This window comes from Hippocampus zosterae, chromosome 11 (genome assembly GCF_025434085.1).
Source record: "Hippocampus zosterae strain Florida chromosome 11, ASM2543408v3, whole genome shotgun sequence".
Taxonomy (NCBI): domain Eukaryota; kingdom Metazoa; phylum Chordata; class Actinopteri; order Syngnathiformes; family Syngnathidae; genus Hippocampus; species Hippocampus zosterae.
The window spans coordinates 6,876,360-6,893,164 of NC_067461.1; the positions used below are offsets into that span (position 1 = coordinate 6,876,360).

Consider the following 16,805-nt stretch of genomic DNA (forward strand, 5'->3'; position numbering starts at 1 on the left):
ATTCAATTTCTAATAATGCCATGTGAATTAACCATAGTAGAAATCAGTAAAATGTAAATTTTCATGAATGTGTTCAATGTTTAGTTGAATATTTAATTTCAGGCATATTTTTGAGCGCCAGTGGTCATTACATCATGTGTTTTGGTCACGTGGATTCTTGAAGAGCTACAGGTTGTGGCGTCATGCGTTTGACCTCATACTAGGTCCATTTTGCACCTTTTTTCACACATTTAAAGATTAAATTAGAGTTTACTGGCGGGTAACCGATATGTCAACCCCACTTTCGAAGCCCCAAATTATCGCACACATTCAGAAGAGTTTAAACTACACGGTTTTCGACTGCAAATGGATACCGTGCAGTTCCAAATTCGTGTGTCTCGGAAACTTTCCGAGAGGAACCGGAGTCATGCAAATATACGAGATGCAGCATGGAGACGCTCAGCTCATCAAAGAGGTAAGCATGATATTTCAAATGTGAGATAACGCTTGGTCCACAGTTCAAGGCTTTGGCGATGAAGAGGGGGGATTTCCAATTTTTGTTTGGTGCCTCGTCTCCATAGCAACGGAAGTGTACGTGTAGAACGTTCAAATCCAACAGGATTTTATATTGTTTAGAAGACGTATTGTTTCCACGTGGGCCAAAATCAACACTACAGTTATGTTAGGGGACATGTTAAGGGGCAGGAGTAATAGGTTGACTCAGTCACGGGACACAGTGTAAGGTACCCCTGAAGATTCCAAATATCATTTGTGAGATATCACTTTTCAGATATTCAAGTGGTCGCTTTTGAGGTGTTAATGTAACAGTGTTTATTCTTCGCGCAGCGGGGGTTGTCGAACAAAGATGAATGTGCCACGAATGATCACCTTTACTTGAGTCATAGACATTGTCTCCTGTGTCATTTATATTCCAGGTGGAGAAAGCCAAACCTATCAAGTGTGGCACCTTCGGGGCCTCATCTCTTCGCCAAAGACACATAGCAACAGGGGACTTTGACGGAAATCTAAACATATGGTAATCCCTAATAATATGTAAACGACAGTGTTTTTTTTTTTTTTTTGCTTTCTCCAGTTTTTAATCCAACAATTGTATAGGAACCTGGAAGAGCCCAACATACCGGTGTACTCCGTGAAGGCCCACAAGGAGATTGTCAATAGCATCGACGCCGTCGGCGGGCTCGGCATCGGCGACGGCGCGCCTGAGATTGTCACCGGAAGCAGAGACGGTACATCAGCGCAACTTTGTGTTTGACTAGAAGTTAGTAACAATAGGTTTTCTAATATAAGATAAGATATCCTTTATGTGTCCCACACTGGGGAAATTTACAATTATATATTTATATTATATATATATTTAAGATATATGATCTTTCTTTGTAGGTACAGTGAAAGTGTGGGACCCTCGGCAGCGTGACTCACCCGTGGCCAACATGCAGCCCGTGGAAGGAGACGCCAAGAGAGACTGCTGGACGGTCGCCTTTGGTTCGTCGCACCTCCATTGCAACACAGCCTTTTACCAGATCCGTCTTTCAAGATGACGTTGTTCTTTCTTTCACAATTTAAAATAGTTTGCATGTGTTTTGTTGGCCCATCTGTGGTTTAAAACATCGAAAGGATCAAGAATTATAGGGACATTTTTCAAAGCCTTTTTCTTGCCATGGTGAAATTAGCTCATTTCAGGGTCCAACTTGCCTCATGCAATGAACCTGCCTTCATCCCGCTCCACGTCAAGATTGATGAATTTTATATTCAATTCAATTCAATAAATCATACACCGCCTTTAATTACCACCTGTGCCCACAGGCCACGCCTTCAACGATCAGGACCGCTGCGTGTGTGCCGGCTACGACAATGGCGACATCAAACTGTTTGACTTACGCAACATGTCGCTGCGCTGGGAGACCAACATTAAGAACGGGGTGAGGACCATACACACGCACACACACACGTGGAATGAAAGAGCGTTAATTGTGTACTGTTGACGTTTGATGGCAAGTGGCAGGGAGAGTGGCTTCACAGGGAGATGAGCCACTAAAAGCTTCAAAATTTGACATTCCGTTTCCTGTGCTATGGTACAATACAGTACATGCTGATTTATATAGCGCTTTCACAAGAGCGGCAGCTGTAACAAAGCGCTTAACAAACAGTTAACATAAAGTGAAATAATAAACACAACACATAAAATAAAACACAGACAGTCATGCAGTCCTAACCACTTTTCCCTCATACGGACATTTTCTTTGGCAGCTCTGGAGAGCCCAAAAACAGGAGAGGATTGTGGACATGCTCGATGCGCGGTGTTGGCGCTTTATGATTCTCACCATTTGAAGTACGACCACGAATGGCTGTTCACTTTTTGCTCACATTCCGCCTTGTCTGCCAGGTGTGCTGCGTGGAGTTCGACAGGAAGGATATCAACATGAACAAAATGGTGGCCACCTCGCTGGAGGCGAAATTCCATGTGTTTGATATGCGGACTCAGCACCCCACTAAGGGTTTTGCTTCCGTTTCTGAAAAGGTAGTGTGAAGTATTTATCTTCTTTTCTCCATTTGTGAGCTTCCAAGGGAAATTTGTGGGGCACATTTTCAGAGCTGCAAGTGCTTGTCCCTCATCCTCTGTGGGTCGACAGCATTAAATGTCTGTTAGCGTTATGTTCGCTTTCAAATGGTTCCATTGACGTCTGGTAGCATTAAACTTATTTTCTTTTAAATGGTTAAGAAAATGGGAGCACTGACAGTTTAATATGTAACAAATTTTCAAATTCTGAAAATTATTATTAAGAAAAGATAAGAAAACCTTTATTAGTCTCGCAATGGAGAAATTGCGAAATATTGTCAGTAGTTTTAACAGTTAATATCCAACAAATTTATTTTGATTGAATTTTATTTCATTTGTGGAGACATTGTAAATAATTTACTGAACAATTTTGCTGGGTATAACCATGTTGTTGTTTTTTTAAAATTAAATGTAATTTATTTGTGTCCAATTTTGATTAGTTTAATTTTATAAAGGTTTTTTTTCTTCATATTAAATTATCCGGGCGGCCCGGTAGTCCAGTGGTTAGCGCGTCGGCTTTACAGTGCAGAGGTACCGGGTTCAATCCCAGCTCTGGCCTCCCTGTGTGGAGTTTGCATGTTCTCCCCGGGCTTGCGTGGGTTTTCTCCGGGTGCTCCGGTTTCCTCCCACATTCCAAAAACATGCGTGGCAGGCTGATTGAACACTCTAAATTGTCCCTAGGTGTGAGTGTGAGTGCGAATGGTTGTTCGTTTCTGTGTGCCCTGCGATTGGCTGGCAACCGATTCAGGGTGTCCCCCGCCTACTGCCCGAAGACAGCTGGGATAGGCTCCAGCACCCCCCCCCCCCCCCCCCGACCCTAGTGAGGATCAAGCGGCTCGGAAGATGAATGAATGAATGAATGAATAAATTTTCCTTTGGTAACCATGTTGTTGTCCAAATTCAAATTATTTATATTATTTCTCAAATAATTTTGTTGGTGATGTTTCTAAATATATTTTAACATAATTTAATTTGATCTTCTTTGGATTTTAGGCCCATAAATCAACCATCTGGCAGGTGAGACATTTACCTCAGAACCGAGAAATCTTCCTGACGGCTGGCGGCTCGGGCAGCCTTCATCTGTGGAAATAGTGAGTCGAAATTTTCGAATTCATCCATCTCAGACACTTCCCTGTCAAGGATGTTCTTTCACTTACACATTTCACGCTTTTTAAAATGTATGTTTTTATTCCATCTGTAGCGAGTACCCTGCACAGCGCAGCAAGAAAGAATCTGACGGCAACAGCGTGGGCGTGGCCGGCTCTGTCAGCCTCCTGCAGAATGTCACGATGTCCACGCAGCCCGTTGCCAGCCTGGACTGGAGCCCTGACAAGCTGGGCCTCTGCGTGTGCGCTGGATTTGACCAGACAGTGCGCGTGCTCATTGTCACCAAACTCAACACCGTGTGAAAATGAAGCCAAAGCCGGAATGTTTCGCTGGGAAATTGGAAGCCCAACTTGACCTTTTTGAATGGGAAGTTGTTTTTTACATGTTGAAAATTAACCACAATGTTGCATTTCATACTGAAAAATCATCTAATTAGGATGTTTAAAAAAACTAATGTTTAATGTTTTTTATTTTTATTTTTTGTTTGTTTGAAGAATTGTGTTGAAGAATTGTTTCCTCCAATTAAATTGCTCTTAAGGTGGGGGACCCTTTTTTGTAATGTAACTGACAGCTCCTCGCACTTAATTGCTTATGCAGTGGTGCCTGGTGTGTTAAATAACGACATGACTTTGCTTTAGATAAATTTGCTATATGAATTCAAGCAGACATTAGAAATGACTACAAACAGGCTTACAACTAGCATAAATGTCACTGTGCTATAACGTTTAAGCAAGAGATATTTTTTATCGGAAATAGTGCAGCAATATATTGAACGACTACTGCAATACTCAAAAGAATCTATCCTCGTCGAAAAACAACTTAATACTGTGTCTTAAATTCAAAACGTTTTTTCTGCCGGTATAATACCACCCTCTGGTGGTCAACAACGGCAAGAAAACGCAATTTAGGGCTGGAGTGAACTAAAGGCTTTTCTATCGTTTCATTGAGGAAAGCCAATTGGAGTTAAAAAATGTTATTTTGGGGGGGGGGGGGCTGTAGCTAGCATTTATGTGTACATAAACATGTGGCGGAGACTTCATAACTGGTTAAAATGAACTCCCCTGTGCCATGAAAAGTGTTACCGTCCATAATATTTCATAGTCGTCAAACTGAATCGCCACAGTGTTTGTGTGTGTGTTAATCTGTGTGCTTGTTCTTTTAATAAAGAGATTTGTAACATACATAACAACTACCTGGGCTCCAGCACCCCCCTGGCACCCTTGTGAGGGCAAAGCAGATCAGAGAATGGATGGATGGACAATTCAAATGGTTTGTTACAACAACAAAAGTTCCAATCAAGTCTCTGAACTAGTTTGCAAATAGCCGTTTAAAATGCCTCAGACCAAAAAGCCATTTACCTGGATTAAGCCAGGTAAATCCTCACTCAAGGCCCAGGTACCAAATGCAAAGTCCTTAAAAAAGTAAAACAACACTACGTTCTGTTCACTATTAACATGATCTTGAAAGTCCCACCATTGTGTGGTCCTTTAAGATATCTTTTATTTGTCCCGCAATGGGGAAATTACAATTCAAATTAAATACTTTGAAATGAAGAAGCTAAAAGGTCAACGCCGGCAATTTGATCTTTTCTTCCTGACGTTTGACCTCATTTGTACCCCCTGTGATCCCTATACTGCAACATCACTCAGTAGACACGAAACACAAATGCTGTGAGGTTTATAGATATCCATATTAAACGACGTGAAAGCTCAATTTCAAGCACAAATAAACAAAGCTGTGAAAACGTTTATGTTTGTAATTGACCACACGAAATACGTCACTGATAACGTTGGCCACCAATGAGGCACTGCCGTCTTGTGGAAACATAAAAACTCCACGCGTCATTTTCAGAAGACAAGAAGAACGACACACAATACATTTTTTTCGACAGGTTGACGATTACATTAATGATTACATCTAAATTCTAGTTAAATTGTTGATTTTTTAAAAATGAACGAAAAAACAGTTGTATACTCCAATCGAAAGGGGGCAGTGTAGAGTAGTTGCATCCGTTTGCAACACGTCATATCCGTAGTGCTCCATCGTGGGGAGTAGCGCGAAGCTAACGAGAGTGTCGTATAGAAAAAAAGGTAAATAGCAACTGATTTTCAGTTTTTTCATTCAAGTAAGGCATGCGTTGCTTTTAGATAAATTCATAAGTACTACACAGATGCCGCGTACAGCATTAATTTTAAGTTTGGAGTTCCACTTGACTGCTTAGCTTCCGTCACTAAATTGTTCCATCTATTGACGTTGTATTTATTAATGTGTGTATTATTGCCCAGATCATGGCGGCGGACGATTATCCTCACGAGATAGACGATCAACTGAAAGGCTTTGAATCATCGGTGTTAAGCGTCAAAAACATGTTGGACACACTTATGTCGATGCCCAGAAATGAGCTGGAGCAAAAGGTAAGCCCAGTTTTGTTAATGGATTCTCATTGAGTGAGGTAATGAGTGTGTGAATTTAAAAAAAAAATGTTTTGTTGACAGCTGGATCCTCTGGACCAGGCTAAACTCGATCTGATGTCTGCGTACACACTCAATTCGTTATTCTGGAGTCAGTAAATACTCATTTTCCTCCCCACTTTCATAGGCCATTTTTAAATATATGAAAGGTGTTACAAATTCAACTTTGATTCATCATTTTGATAATATTTCCAACGTCTTTTACAGTGTATTTGGTAACACAAGGCATCAACCCAAGAGAACATGGCATCAAACAAGAACTGGTACCTACATCTTTTTTCTTTTATTTTTACCAATATTGCTACCTTTTATACGCTGTCTTTTTCAGGGGTGGGTAAAAATGTCAATTCGTCATTACATCGTAGCACTTCCCCTCGCAATAAATATTGATTCTTCAACTTCCCCCCACAATTCCAAGTTGAATCACTTAATCGATTGACCTCCTGGCCAGCGGGGGCTGTTCCACATGTGATTTGCGCAGCAACATAGCAACTGCAAGCTGTAGCATCCTGAAGAAAGCACCTTCTACTTTAAAATCTGATGCTTAGGATCATTTAGTATTTTACATATTTAGTACAGGGCTGTGATCATGTTTTTCACGTTTGTACTCCATACACACAAATACGATTTCTTTGTGGATACTTTTTCATCATTTTCATGTTTATATGACGGCATTTAATTTTCACCCTATCAAAATCACATTTTTCATTTTTTTAACTTTGCATGTGGTCTCGATTCTCATCTAAATGAAATCTACCGTGCCCATCCCTTGTGTCTTTGTGTGCCCGTCAGGAGCGAATAAGGACACACATGAGCAGAGTGAAAGCCATCGCGGACAAGAAGAAGGCGGCTCGTCTGGATAAGGGTGCTGCCGAACGATTCATGAGGAACGCCCTCTTTGATCCAGAGGATAAGGCGTCCAAGAAAAAAGCGGCGGCTAACAAAACACCCAACGTGAAGCCAGCGAAGCGGCCAAAAAAAAGCTGAAGAGGATGTTTTTGAATGCCTTGAGCGGAACTCATCCAGAACTGTTGCAGAACGTCTTTCTAAAATGGCCTCCGTCAGTACATTTGTGTTCATCATTTTTGAGGAAATGATTATATATTTTGATTTATGCGTTTAGTAAGACTTGTTTAGTATAATGAAAATATCTTTCAGGGCGTTAGGATTTTTTTCATACACAAGTTTGATGCAAAACGTTCTGAAAGTGATTCTATGAATCCAGTTGGATTTTGTTTTTCCTGTTAAGTCCTGTGTGTTTCTTCAAGGGTTGGCACTTGACTTAAACACTTTGATGTTATGTTATTTCTGTATTTATTTCATTTTTTAAATATGAAATTTTAATCAGGTTGTGTAATTTTACCCCTAATATTCAGAGGCATAAATCAGCTTTGAGTATGATTTGGTAGAGTTTTACACCATTGGTGAATTATCGAAAAATCTGAGGTGAGAGAAAAATAGTTACGTTTATCAATTAGATTTGAGATAGTATAAGTATAAAGTATACATTTCTGTTAAAGAGGCAGCCAAAATAGAAACTCGGTACTATGCAAACAGAATAAAAGTGAATAATCAAAACAGAGCATGAATATTTTTTCAAACAGTTTTTGATGGAGCTTTTGGTGTTTTTTTTTTTTTAGTGTCTCTGTTGTTTGTAAATCAGGCAGAATACTGCTCCCTGAAAGTGGTGCTCATGGTAACAATTAGGAGGTGCCCTGGAGGTGCGTCAAAAACTTGTGATTAGAAAATAGCCCAATACAGTGTAGCCATAATGAGACTTCCTTTAATAATAACCTCTGTCACTTTTAATAAAGACACATGCATGTTGTTTCCTTTGTGTATTTCGCTTTCGCAGCGCTCAGATCTTTATCTTTAATGCGCCTGCCACTCTTGTGGGTCCCTCTAATCAAGGCCGGGAAACAACGTGGCGGCGGCAGCAGTGGGTTTTCAGTCTGGGGGATTTCTCTTTTTATTCTTTTCATCATTCCGTAATGTCCCTACGGCAACTGCATCCAGAGATGACGTTAGCATAGCCCCCCCCCCCCCAATCTTTTGTTGTTCCACACGCCGCTCAAAGAAGTGTCAGAATTTGGCATGTGGCCTTGGTGGAAAATAACTTCGTTCATTTTGCGTGTTGAATGATCGGCCTCCGTTTCCATTCAAGGAGGTAAATTTTAAGGAGCAGATGGTAATATTTATAGCATGTGGGAGGGACAGCATTAGTGGTTAGCACATCTGCCTCGCAGGTCACAAAATCTGGATGTGAATCTCAGCTTCGGCCTTGCTGTGTGAAATTTTCACATTCCAAAAACACATGCATGTGGTGGTAATTGAAGACTCTTCATTGCTCATAGGTGTGTGATTGTTAACTTCCCACCAACCTCAAAACCAATTTAGATGTCTCTCTGCATCATCTTGAGATGTGTACCACCTTCCTTCTCTAGCATTAAGTCAGCTGACTCTTGGTATTGGAATGTTTTATCATGCTGCTGATTGATAACTATTAGCTGGTGGCTAACGTTAGCTACTTGGGCGTTTGGGCATTATCTTAGGGCGCAAGTGAGTGTGTGGAAATGAATAGTGTGTGTGAGCGTCTATGAGTGTTGATGAGGAAAACTAAAGCGTCTCCTTTTTGAAATTGTGACCTTCCGAGGCGTGAAAGCAGGCAACACAAAGCACATGTGTACGAGCCGAGCAGCTGCCCGCCATGCGCGGAAGACGCCGAGCGGAGGTGACGTGTGGAATGGATTCGATGCGCCCTGGTCGTCCTTAGGACAGCGTTGTCTTCGAGGCCCACGCATGAACCGGGGCGGATGAGAGCACAGCTGTTGTGACATAAATTTTGCCAAGGAATGCCTGAGTTGGAGTCTAAAAGAGCATGACCACAGATGACAAATGGGTGGTCGGGAGGACTGTTTGTGGTCGTGTGAAAAGACACGTTGAAGCGAGAAGAAGAGCGTTGCAGGTATAGGTGTGATTTTTATATTTTTTTATATTATTCGATTTTTTTCTCCCTCTTACTTCTGTTCTTAAACTGGAATTTAGTGACCTCACAGTGCCCCCTCTAAACCTACTGAAACGAAAAGCACAACACCTTTTCTTAGAAGCTGAACAATATCTCACCAAGAAAGGACATGAACTACCGGTAGTACTGTACCCACACTGCTTGCGAAGCAAACCAAGGCAAAGAAAAATAGGCAGAAACGTCAAGTGAAGTAACAAAATATTTTTACATTTCCGTGGCAGAATACTGTCGTGTGATAGTGTCGCTTTATTTGATAGAACGCATGGTCTACGTCAGCTGTAATCACCCCTAAAAAAATATTTCATCTTGTCTTCTCAACAAAACTTCCACGACTGATTGCACGAGGTTGTTGTGTATGTCGACGCCACAAGATGGTGGCAGAGCACTTAAAAGGAGTTTCATAAAGCATCAATGCCATGCTTGATGTATATACACAATCCTGAACCTGTCTGTCACATAAACTGTATTTAGTAGTTGAACACAAACCACCTTCGTCAGTACTGTAGTATTAGCTCACATACTAGCATAAATAACTCACCAGGACGTCGTACCCGGGCTAACAAATATTCAGACACAAACGATATTGTCATTGAACTCCTTTGTTTTTAATAAATGTTGGGAACTCAGGGTCAATTTGGGAAAAGAAGGTAGAATTCTATTGTTTTGTGTGTGGGTAGAATGCCACAAGATGACAGAAAAGCACTTAAAACTGACATGATCAGAAAGCATCAACACTGAACCCTTGTTACATAAATTACCGTATTAAGGAATTTCAGTACTTAATCAACACAAACAAATCACTTTCACATGAGGTTAATCAGTATTAGATTAAATAACACGCTAGCACTAACAATAATATCTAACATGTTGTATTTGGAAAACAAGCAAATTGTAAGGGCAAAGTACACTCCACGGGCTATTACTTTGCTCATCAGAAAGAGAGTAGAAACAAATTTTGAGTTTCACCTTTAGATCGGGCACGAGGTGCAGTCAAGGACGGCCAACAAAATAGGACACCGCAAACCCAGTTGAAGAAACACTTTCGTGAATTGAAACGAACAAAAATGCCAAGATTGCATCGGATGGTGTCAAAGTAATACTTTTATTGCTTTGACATTTTCAAACATTCTACATGCGTGCTGCCGGTTTCATTTTAAGTCCCTTTTGAGTAAAGCCAACAAGCAAACATGCTTTCCTAAAATAAAATAAAACAAAATAAAGGTTTTATTGCGCATCAATAAACCCTCTCATCCCTAGTTCGCCTTCCTCTTTCCGGGCAGCTCGTAGGCCTCGATGATGCGGGAGGCAGATAACGGCAGTGCTGGGTACCGTAAACCCGCGGTGGGCCTCGGCTTTTACGAGCGTGCTGTGAATGATGGCGCCTGAGAGAGTAAAAAAGACCATTCTTATCCTCCACAATATACAATATGGAGGAACATCCCCGTATTATTTATGATTTACTGCCAGCGCGGTGGTTTTTACATTAGCGGCGTATTGACAACACATTTCAGTGGTATACAAGCCACTTTCCAATGCGTCTGTTGGTGCCTCCTTGCAAGGAAATGAACTCGCTTCGCTTCAAAAACAATCACTTGCTGGCAAGCAAAGGGGAGAAACGTGCAGGAATTTGGCAAGGCTTTCCAAAGAGCGTTGGAAGATATCTGCCAGGAAAGCACATCAGTTCAGTGGATCAGATCCTGATGTTAAAATCATTCGATTTTCCCCCACTAAACAACTGATGGAACTGAAATGATATTATTTCTGTATTAAAAAACAACAACAACAAAAAACAAATAAACTATGAAACCAAGATTAGGGAAGAAAATCGAACTGAAAATGATGAATTTATGAGTTTCAATTCAATTAAGTGTACTTATATAAGAAAATAAGTGTAAAAATAAATGCTATTTAAAAATAAGATAAACCATTATGGAACATAAAATGACCATTGAAATAAAATACTTAATAGAATAACTGATAAAACGAAATAAATATAGTAAATTGACCACTCAATTACCAATAGCGATAGATTACCATATGCATCTAAAATAAATATGTAAACACATTTTTTCATCACATATTCTTTTATTAGTATTTATTCTCGTCAGTAGTTATTATTTGAGAATAAAACCAATGTGTTTTACAGTCAAGCAACTTTTTAGTGTGCGAAAGAAAGCTATTTATTTTAGAGTGAAAGAAAACAAGAAAAAAACCCCCACAACAAACAGTGTGTGACGTCTATGAATTCCTTCCAGCAAATATTTTCCGTTTATTTCCCAAATATATACCATATTTTGTGTTAAACATAACAAAATAATTCACTGTAAATTACAACTTGTCCTTCAAAACGGCAAAAAATCACTCCAGTGTTCATCTTGGACACTGGGCCTGCAGTTGTCTCAAACAGCCTTTGGGGGGCAGTCTAACACAGCTGACCACTTGCTACTGCCTTTTGATTGACACAATTGAGGTCTGCAGTTGGGAGTTGGACCACGTTCCCTCTTCTAACAGCGGAGAAGAACAACACTTTCCACGACGTGCGTGTTGTGTCATGTTTGCGGACGCTTCCTGTCGCACTGCAGCGGCGCGTCGGATGATGGATGACAGCTATTTTTTTCCCCCTGCATGGAGTGACGGAAGAAGAAGCAAAACACTCTGACTCTTATGTCAGAGGACCGCTCTGTCCGATGAAGTCACTTTTTTAGCAGAAGGCGACTCTTCAAAGGCGGCCATTGTGGACTTCCATGGCGGGTAAACAGCAGCTACCACAAAAAGACGACAGCCTCCAGAGATTAAAGCAACATCATTCATCACCCTGCCTGCCACTGCAGGTGTGACCCAGTTCCCACAGCCTGGTCCATGCAACCGCATTTTGGAAGAGCCCAGGTCAGCCTAAGTATCTGATCTGAGGCCACTCTCAGGCGGGCAACAATCCAAGCAGGCCTGGGCACTTTGAGCTGTAGCTCTCAAAAAAGACTAAAAATGGACCAGACGTGTGGGGTCTGGATCAGTCAATGCATCCCAGCTATGGCCCCTCTCAGGGCAGGCAGGAATCCAAGTATGTCTGGGCACTTTGCTCTGGAGCTGCGTCCAAAGTTTAATCATGAAAAGCACCATAGTTTGGAAGCACCAAGGTCAGTGTAAGTGTCCGAATTGAGGCCACTCACGTGGCCACTCTACTTACGAACGTCTCTTCATACGACATTTATGAAGTGCAATAATCTAATTGTAACATGTATTTGTGACATATTTGAATGCATTTTTATGCTTTCGGGAACATTTATGAGATATAGAACCAGATTTCGGTAAAGTCAGGATCTCCAAATGTGTCTGACTCGAGGCCCTTCACAGGCATTCTGAGTCAGCCTCCCTCAGCTTATGTGTCTGATCTGAAGACTATCACAGGCAATTTTTCAGGTAGGGCTGGGCACTTTGCGCTTTACCTCTTTCCGGAAGAGAACATTTGGGAGATCAGTTTACTATGAATATGTTTATGATGCAGAGAGGCTTTTTACATATGTCTGACATCCGCGTAAGTAGCGTGAGGTCAGTTCCCGCCCAGTGACAGCGCCAATGTGAGTGTGAATGATCGATTAAGTCAATATTTGCATTGTGATGACCGGTGACCAATGTCGGGTCTGGCCTTTCGACCGATGTTTTCCGAGGTCGGCTCCAGCTCCCTGCGACAATCAGGAATGTCACTTTTTAAAAAAAAATATTGGCTGGAAAGTTACTCAAGCTTTTTCGATTGCCGCAGTTTATCTCCGGAACCAGTGATCTCTTGTCCTGTTATTTCTTATGGGAATTTTTTTTTTCCCAAATGTGTGTTTTACTCAAGGACCCTTTGTCAGTAATGGTTAATGATAAATGAATGACTAATAAAGTCGTAATCCACAGTCAGTGTACTTCTCCAACTGAAATGTTTGTACATAATAGAGGCTTTATCTGCCAATGGGCCTGTTATCTTCTGTTTGGTTTAATTAACATGCACCTTGGCTCGGAGCCACTCTGGGTCAAGGTGAACGAGGCGCAGGTGACAGATCGATGGGGTAGACTCCCAGCGCTGCCCATCGAACCGGGGCTCAAAAACGATTGACTAAAATGTTGACAGTCAATATGGTCAACGAATCACATGAGGAAAGCAGGATATGCCGTCGCTTCCGGTGTTTTCATGGGAATCGTCTGCACTGATGTAGTTACCGTATTTTTGCCTTGGATGTGGGGGCGCAACCATATTTATCGTGTGGATTTGGATTGAGATGGCCAAATTGGTCCAAAAATGTTTTGACTCTCATAAAAAGTCCCCGCAAAGGAGGAGAAAAGCCCTAAACAACAATAAAAATTTCACTTCATGTAAAAAGAGTAGGTCATAAATTATGTGAAATAGAACACATTTGATTAAATTATCCAAACCCAGGAAATTGTTAGCACATTAGGTAACGCTCAATTAAAAAAAAAAAAAAAACGTACACAGCAGAATTTTTTTTTAAATAGCAAAAACAACCGAAAAAGTTGTTTTCGGTTGGTTTTACTGTTTGGTGCTTTCTACCGCCTTTATTACCGATTTGTCTTACTGTTTATTGTGCATGTTAAATTGCTCCATGTACGGCACTTTGTATGCAGCGATGGCTGTTTGAAAGTGCTCTATAAATACTGTTGACTTGACTTGACATACTGTATTATAAATTATATACAAATACGGTGATTTAAAATATAAAGAATATTCAAAAGGTAAGCCTTCACTAAATCGCCATGAAATGCAAAGAAAAACGACAAATATGTATTGAGAATAAATAAGTGGCATCCTAAATAGTTCAGGGAAATTAAATCACAGTGAAGAACAAAATATGAGGCAATAATAACACAGCAAATAAATCAATAACAGCATCAGTCAAAAAGTGGAAATAAATGTTAAAATAATGACAGTGTAAAGTAAAATAAACTGGAAACAAAAAAAATGATAATCCTCATAAAATAATACAATGAACAAAATAATAGGCTCATTTAATTATAAATGTCAAGAACTAAGTGAACACAAAATACAAAAATATTAAAATGAAAAAGCAAACAAAAAATACTCTCGTAAAAAACAACAGAACAAAAATGTAAAATGAAATCAAATAAATGCTAATATGACAGAACAAAATAGGAAATCGCAGAAAATGCCATTATCCAAATAATGAATTTCTTGTGCCAAGAGCGGACGTAAACTAGTCCAGAAATGACTGCGAAGTGGCGGTGCGAAGCGTGCGGTCTGGAAACAGATGAAGTAGCCCCTCTGTGAAAACACAAAGCTAATTGTTGAGAAAACAAAGCCAGAGAACCGCAAGTGATGTGCCGTCGGCTGTGTAATTGCGTGTGAGATGTTTGAGATGAAAACACTGGCTGTTATTCCTGCGCGCAGAACCAACATCTGCTGCCGGGAACGATACCGTCTTATCCGGACGCTTGTTGTTCTCCGTTTTTTTTCACAGAACGGACTGTGAACAACCTAACCCGCACAAAAGTAACTCATCCTCCTTTGAGGCCTGGTGCAGGAAAGCCACAAAATGGCCCCCTCGGTGTGTTTGAAGAGCCACCGACTGTTTTCTGAATTGCTCACTTTCATGCAAGATTAACTTGTGGGCTCTCGCAGGCGTTTTTTTTTCTTCCGGGTTGCATTTTGCATGTTTCCTTCTAGTTGCGTCTGCAGCGCCGGATATCACAGCGATCGGTGCCCTACTGAGAGATACGCCGCTGAGCGTATTATACTTAACAATCTTGCCACGCGGGAAGGAAACGCTGCTGGAAATTGGATAATCCCCAGCAACACGCCGCTTGCTTTAGTGGAGAGCCATGTTCTCAAGCCGTTTCTAGGCGTAGGAGCCCTATGACTGTGAGTTAAGGCTGAGCAAAAAGGTGTCAAATTCAATCCCTTCACGGTAACGGTAACGGAAATCCCTGGCCAACTGGCCTCGCCATGTCGAGAACTGTGCGCCTCTCGCATAGTACAACTTTGATCAGTGGCAAATCAAGTCGGCTGCGTTCACACCCACAACGGCTCAAACTGCCCGTTTTTAAGTGTGCTAAAAGTGTTTGTGTCAGTAAAATGTTGAGCCCGCCTCTGCGCGGATTTAGACAACACCTCATGCCAGTGGCAAATGAAGTCGGCTGCGTTCACACCCACAACGGCGCAAACGGACCGTTTTTAGGTATGCTAAAACTGTTTGCGTCAGTAAAAAGACTAGCCCGCCTCTGCGCAGATTTAGACAGCGCCTCATGCCAGACTTGAACTGCGTGCCAAAATAAATCCCGTCATGTCATTTTGAGAACATGCATTGTGCTTCTATCAAATCTCAAAATTAAACCTCATCGTGCCCGATGGCCATCGGTAGCTTGATGCATTCCCCTGCGGTAATGAACGAGTAGCTGGGCTTCAACCCTGGTTTCGGGTTTCAAATGAGAGCTGGGTTTTAAATTATGGTCAAGTCAAGTCAACAGTATTTATAGAGCACTTTCAAACAACCATCGCTGCATACAAAGTGCTGTACATGGTCTCAAATCTAGGTTAAGATTTCAAATTAAGGTTTGAAGTAAGTGTGCACTTTCAAATTAGGGTTTCAAGTTAAGGTTAAACATTCAAGTTTTACTTTCAAATTAGGGTTTCACTCTAGCGTAAAGGTTTGAAATTTAGGTTTCAAGACGGGGTTAGGGTTTTGAATTTGAAGATGATTTTCACACTTTTAGTGGGAATTTAAAAAGAAGGTATTGTACAAAAAACTTCATTTATTACAAATAATCTGTAATGATATTTACATATACATGCACATGTAAAATGCCAATTATGCAGAATGTGTATTCAGGACTGAATTTCATGTGTACACACCCATGGAAACACATATTGGGCCAGCGTGCTAATATGGCAAACATTGCTGATAATGATCTCATAACAGACATTTTCATATTTACGGGAACAGTGCAGAAATATGTAACCAAAAGAAGAAAAAAAGCACATGTTGGCTTGGCGTATTTTTGCAGAGCCAGTGTTTGTCTTCTTTTGACTCACAATCCCGAGATAATTGAACATTTATGCTGTGTCTATTTTGAATGTATTTAAGTTTGTATTTAGAGACAACGGCAGTAGTGAGGAGTTAAAGGAGCAGAGTGCCAGACCACCCAATTGCTGACAGCTGCCCGGCACGAGTGGACACCTGCCGGGGACTCTAACTACTGGTGTAGAGTGTCAGGAAGTTATGAAAATAGGATTTAAAAAAAAAAAAGTCAATACAATGGTACTTTGACATGCGTGTTTCAGATTAATTTTCCCCATTGAAATGAATTAAAAAGCCATTAATCCGTTCCTGTGTCCTACAAAGCACCATTATTTACATGCTTTGAAATGGGAAAAATAATATTTAATTTAATGAAAACATTATAAGAAAGTGGAAATAGATAAACTGTTCATATAGATAAATAACGATTCGGTTCAAGTCAGTGGGATTACGATTCAGTTCGATATGATTCTGTCAACATGTAAAAGTCTGCCATAGCCCAAACTGTCCGAGTTAAGTACTATACAGCACTCATAAAAGACGATTTGATACGTGCTGACCTCACATCCAAAGTGATGCAACATCACCACCAAAAAGGATGTATTTGTACATCT

The 16,805-nt window shown here is 40.8% G+C and overlaps 2 protein-coding genes across 2 annotated transcripts; both read left to right on the plus strand.

Moving 5' to 3' along the window:
* The first annotated feature begins 129 nt into the window (after nt 1–129).
* dnaaf10 (dynein axonemal assembly factor 10) lies at nt 130–4,201 on the plus strand. Its single transcript, XM_052080217.1, has 8 exons — nt 130–454; nt 915–1,015; nt 1,096–1,226; nt 1,381–1,482; nt 1,804–1,919; nt 2,384–2,518; nt 3,551–3,648; nt 3,759–4,201. The coding sequence occupies exons 1-8, from the start codon at nt 269–271 to the stop codon at nt 3,964–3,966; spliced, it is 1,077 nt and encodes a 358-aa protein (XP_051936177.1). The 5' UTR covers nt 130–268; the 3' UTR covers nt 3,967–4,201.
* Nucleotides 4,202–5,637: 1,436 nt separating this feature from the next.
* c1d (C1D nuclear receptor corepressor) lies at nt 5,638–7,435 on the plus strand. The gene is made up of 5 exons (XM_052079465.1): nt 5,638–5,754; nt 5,950–6,078; nt 6,160–6,226; nt 6,343–6,398; nt 6,928–7,435. The coding sequence occupies exons 2-5, from the start codon at nt 5,953–5,955 to the stop codon at nt 7,120–7,122; spliced, it is 444 nt and encodes a 147-aa protein (XP_051935425.1). The 5' UTR covers nt 5,638–5,754; nt 5,950–5,952; the 3' UTR covers nt 7,123–7,435.
* Nucleotides 7,436–16,805: the final 9,370 nt, after the last annotated feature.

Excerpts from the sequence above, each read along its gene's own strand:
- c1d (XM_052079465.1), top strand. The coding sequence starts at position 5,953 with ATGGCGGCGGACGATTATCCTCACGAGATAGACGATCAACTGAAAGGC. Across the intron at positions 6,079-6,159 it reads GAAATGAGCTGGAGCAAAAG|CTGGATCCTCTGGACCAGGC; the intron begins GTAAGCCCAGTT and ends TTTTGTTGACAG. Across the intron at positions 6,227-6,342 it reads ACTCAATTCGTTATTCTGGA|TGTATTTGGTAACACAAGGC; the intron begins GTCAGTAAATAC and ends CGTCTTTTACAG.
- dnaaf10 (XM_052080217.1), top strand. The coding sequence starts at position 269 with ATGTCAACCCCACTTTCGAAGCCCCAAATTATCGCACACATTCAGAAG. Across the intron at positions 455-914 it reads ACGCTCAGCTCATCAAAGAG|GTGGAGAAAGCCAAACCTAT; the intron begins GTAAGCATGATA and ends TTTATATTCCAG. Across the intron at positions 1,227-1,380 it reads TGTCACCGGAAGCAGAGACG|GTACAGTGAAAGTGTGGGAC; the intron begins GTACATCAGCGC and ends CTTTCTTTGTAG.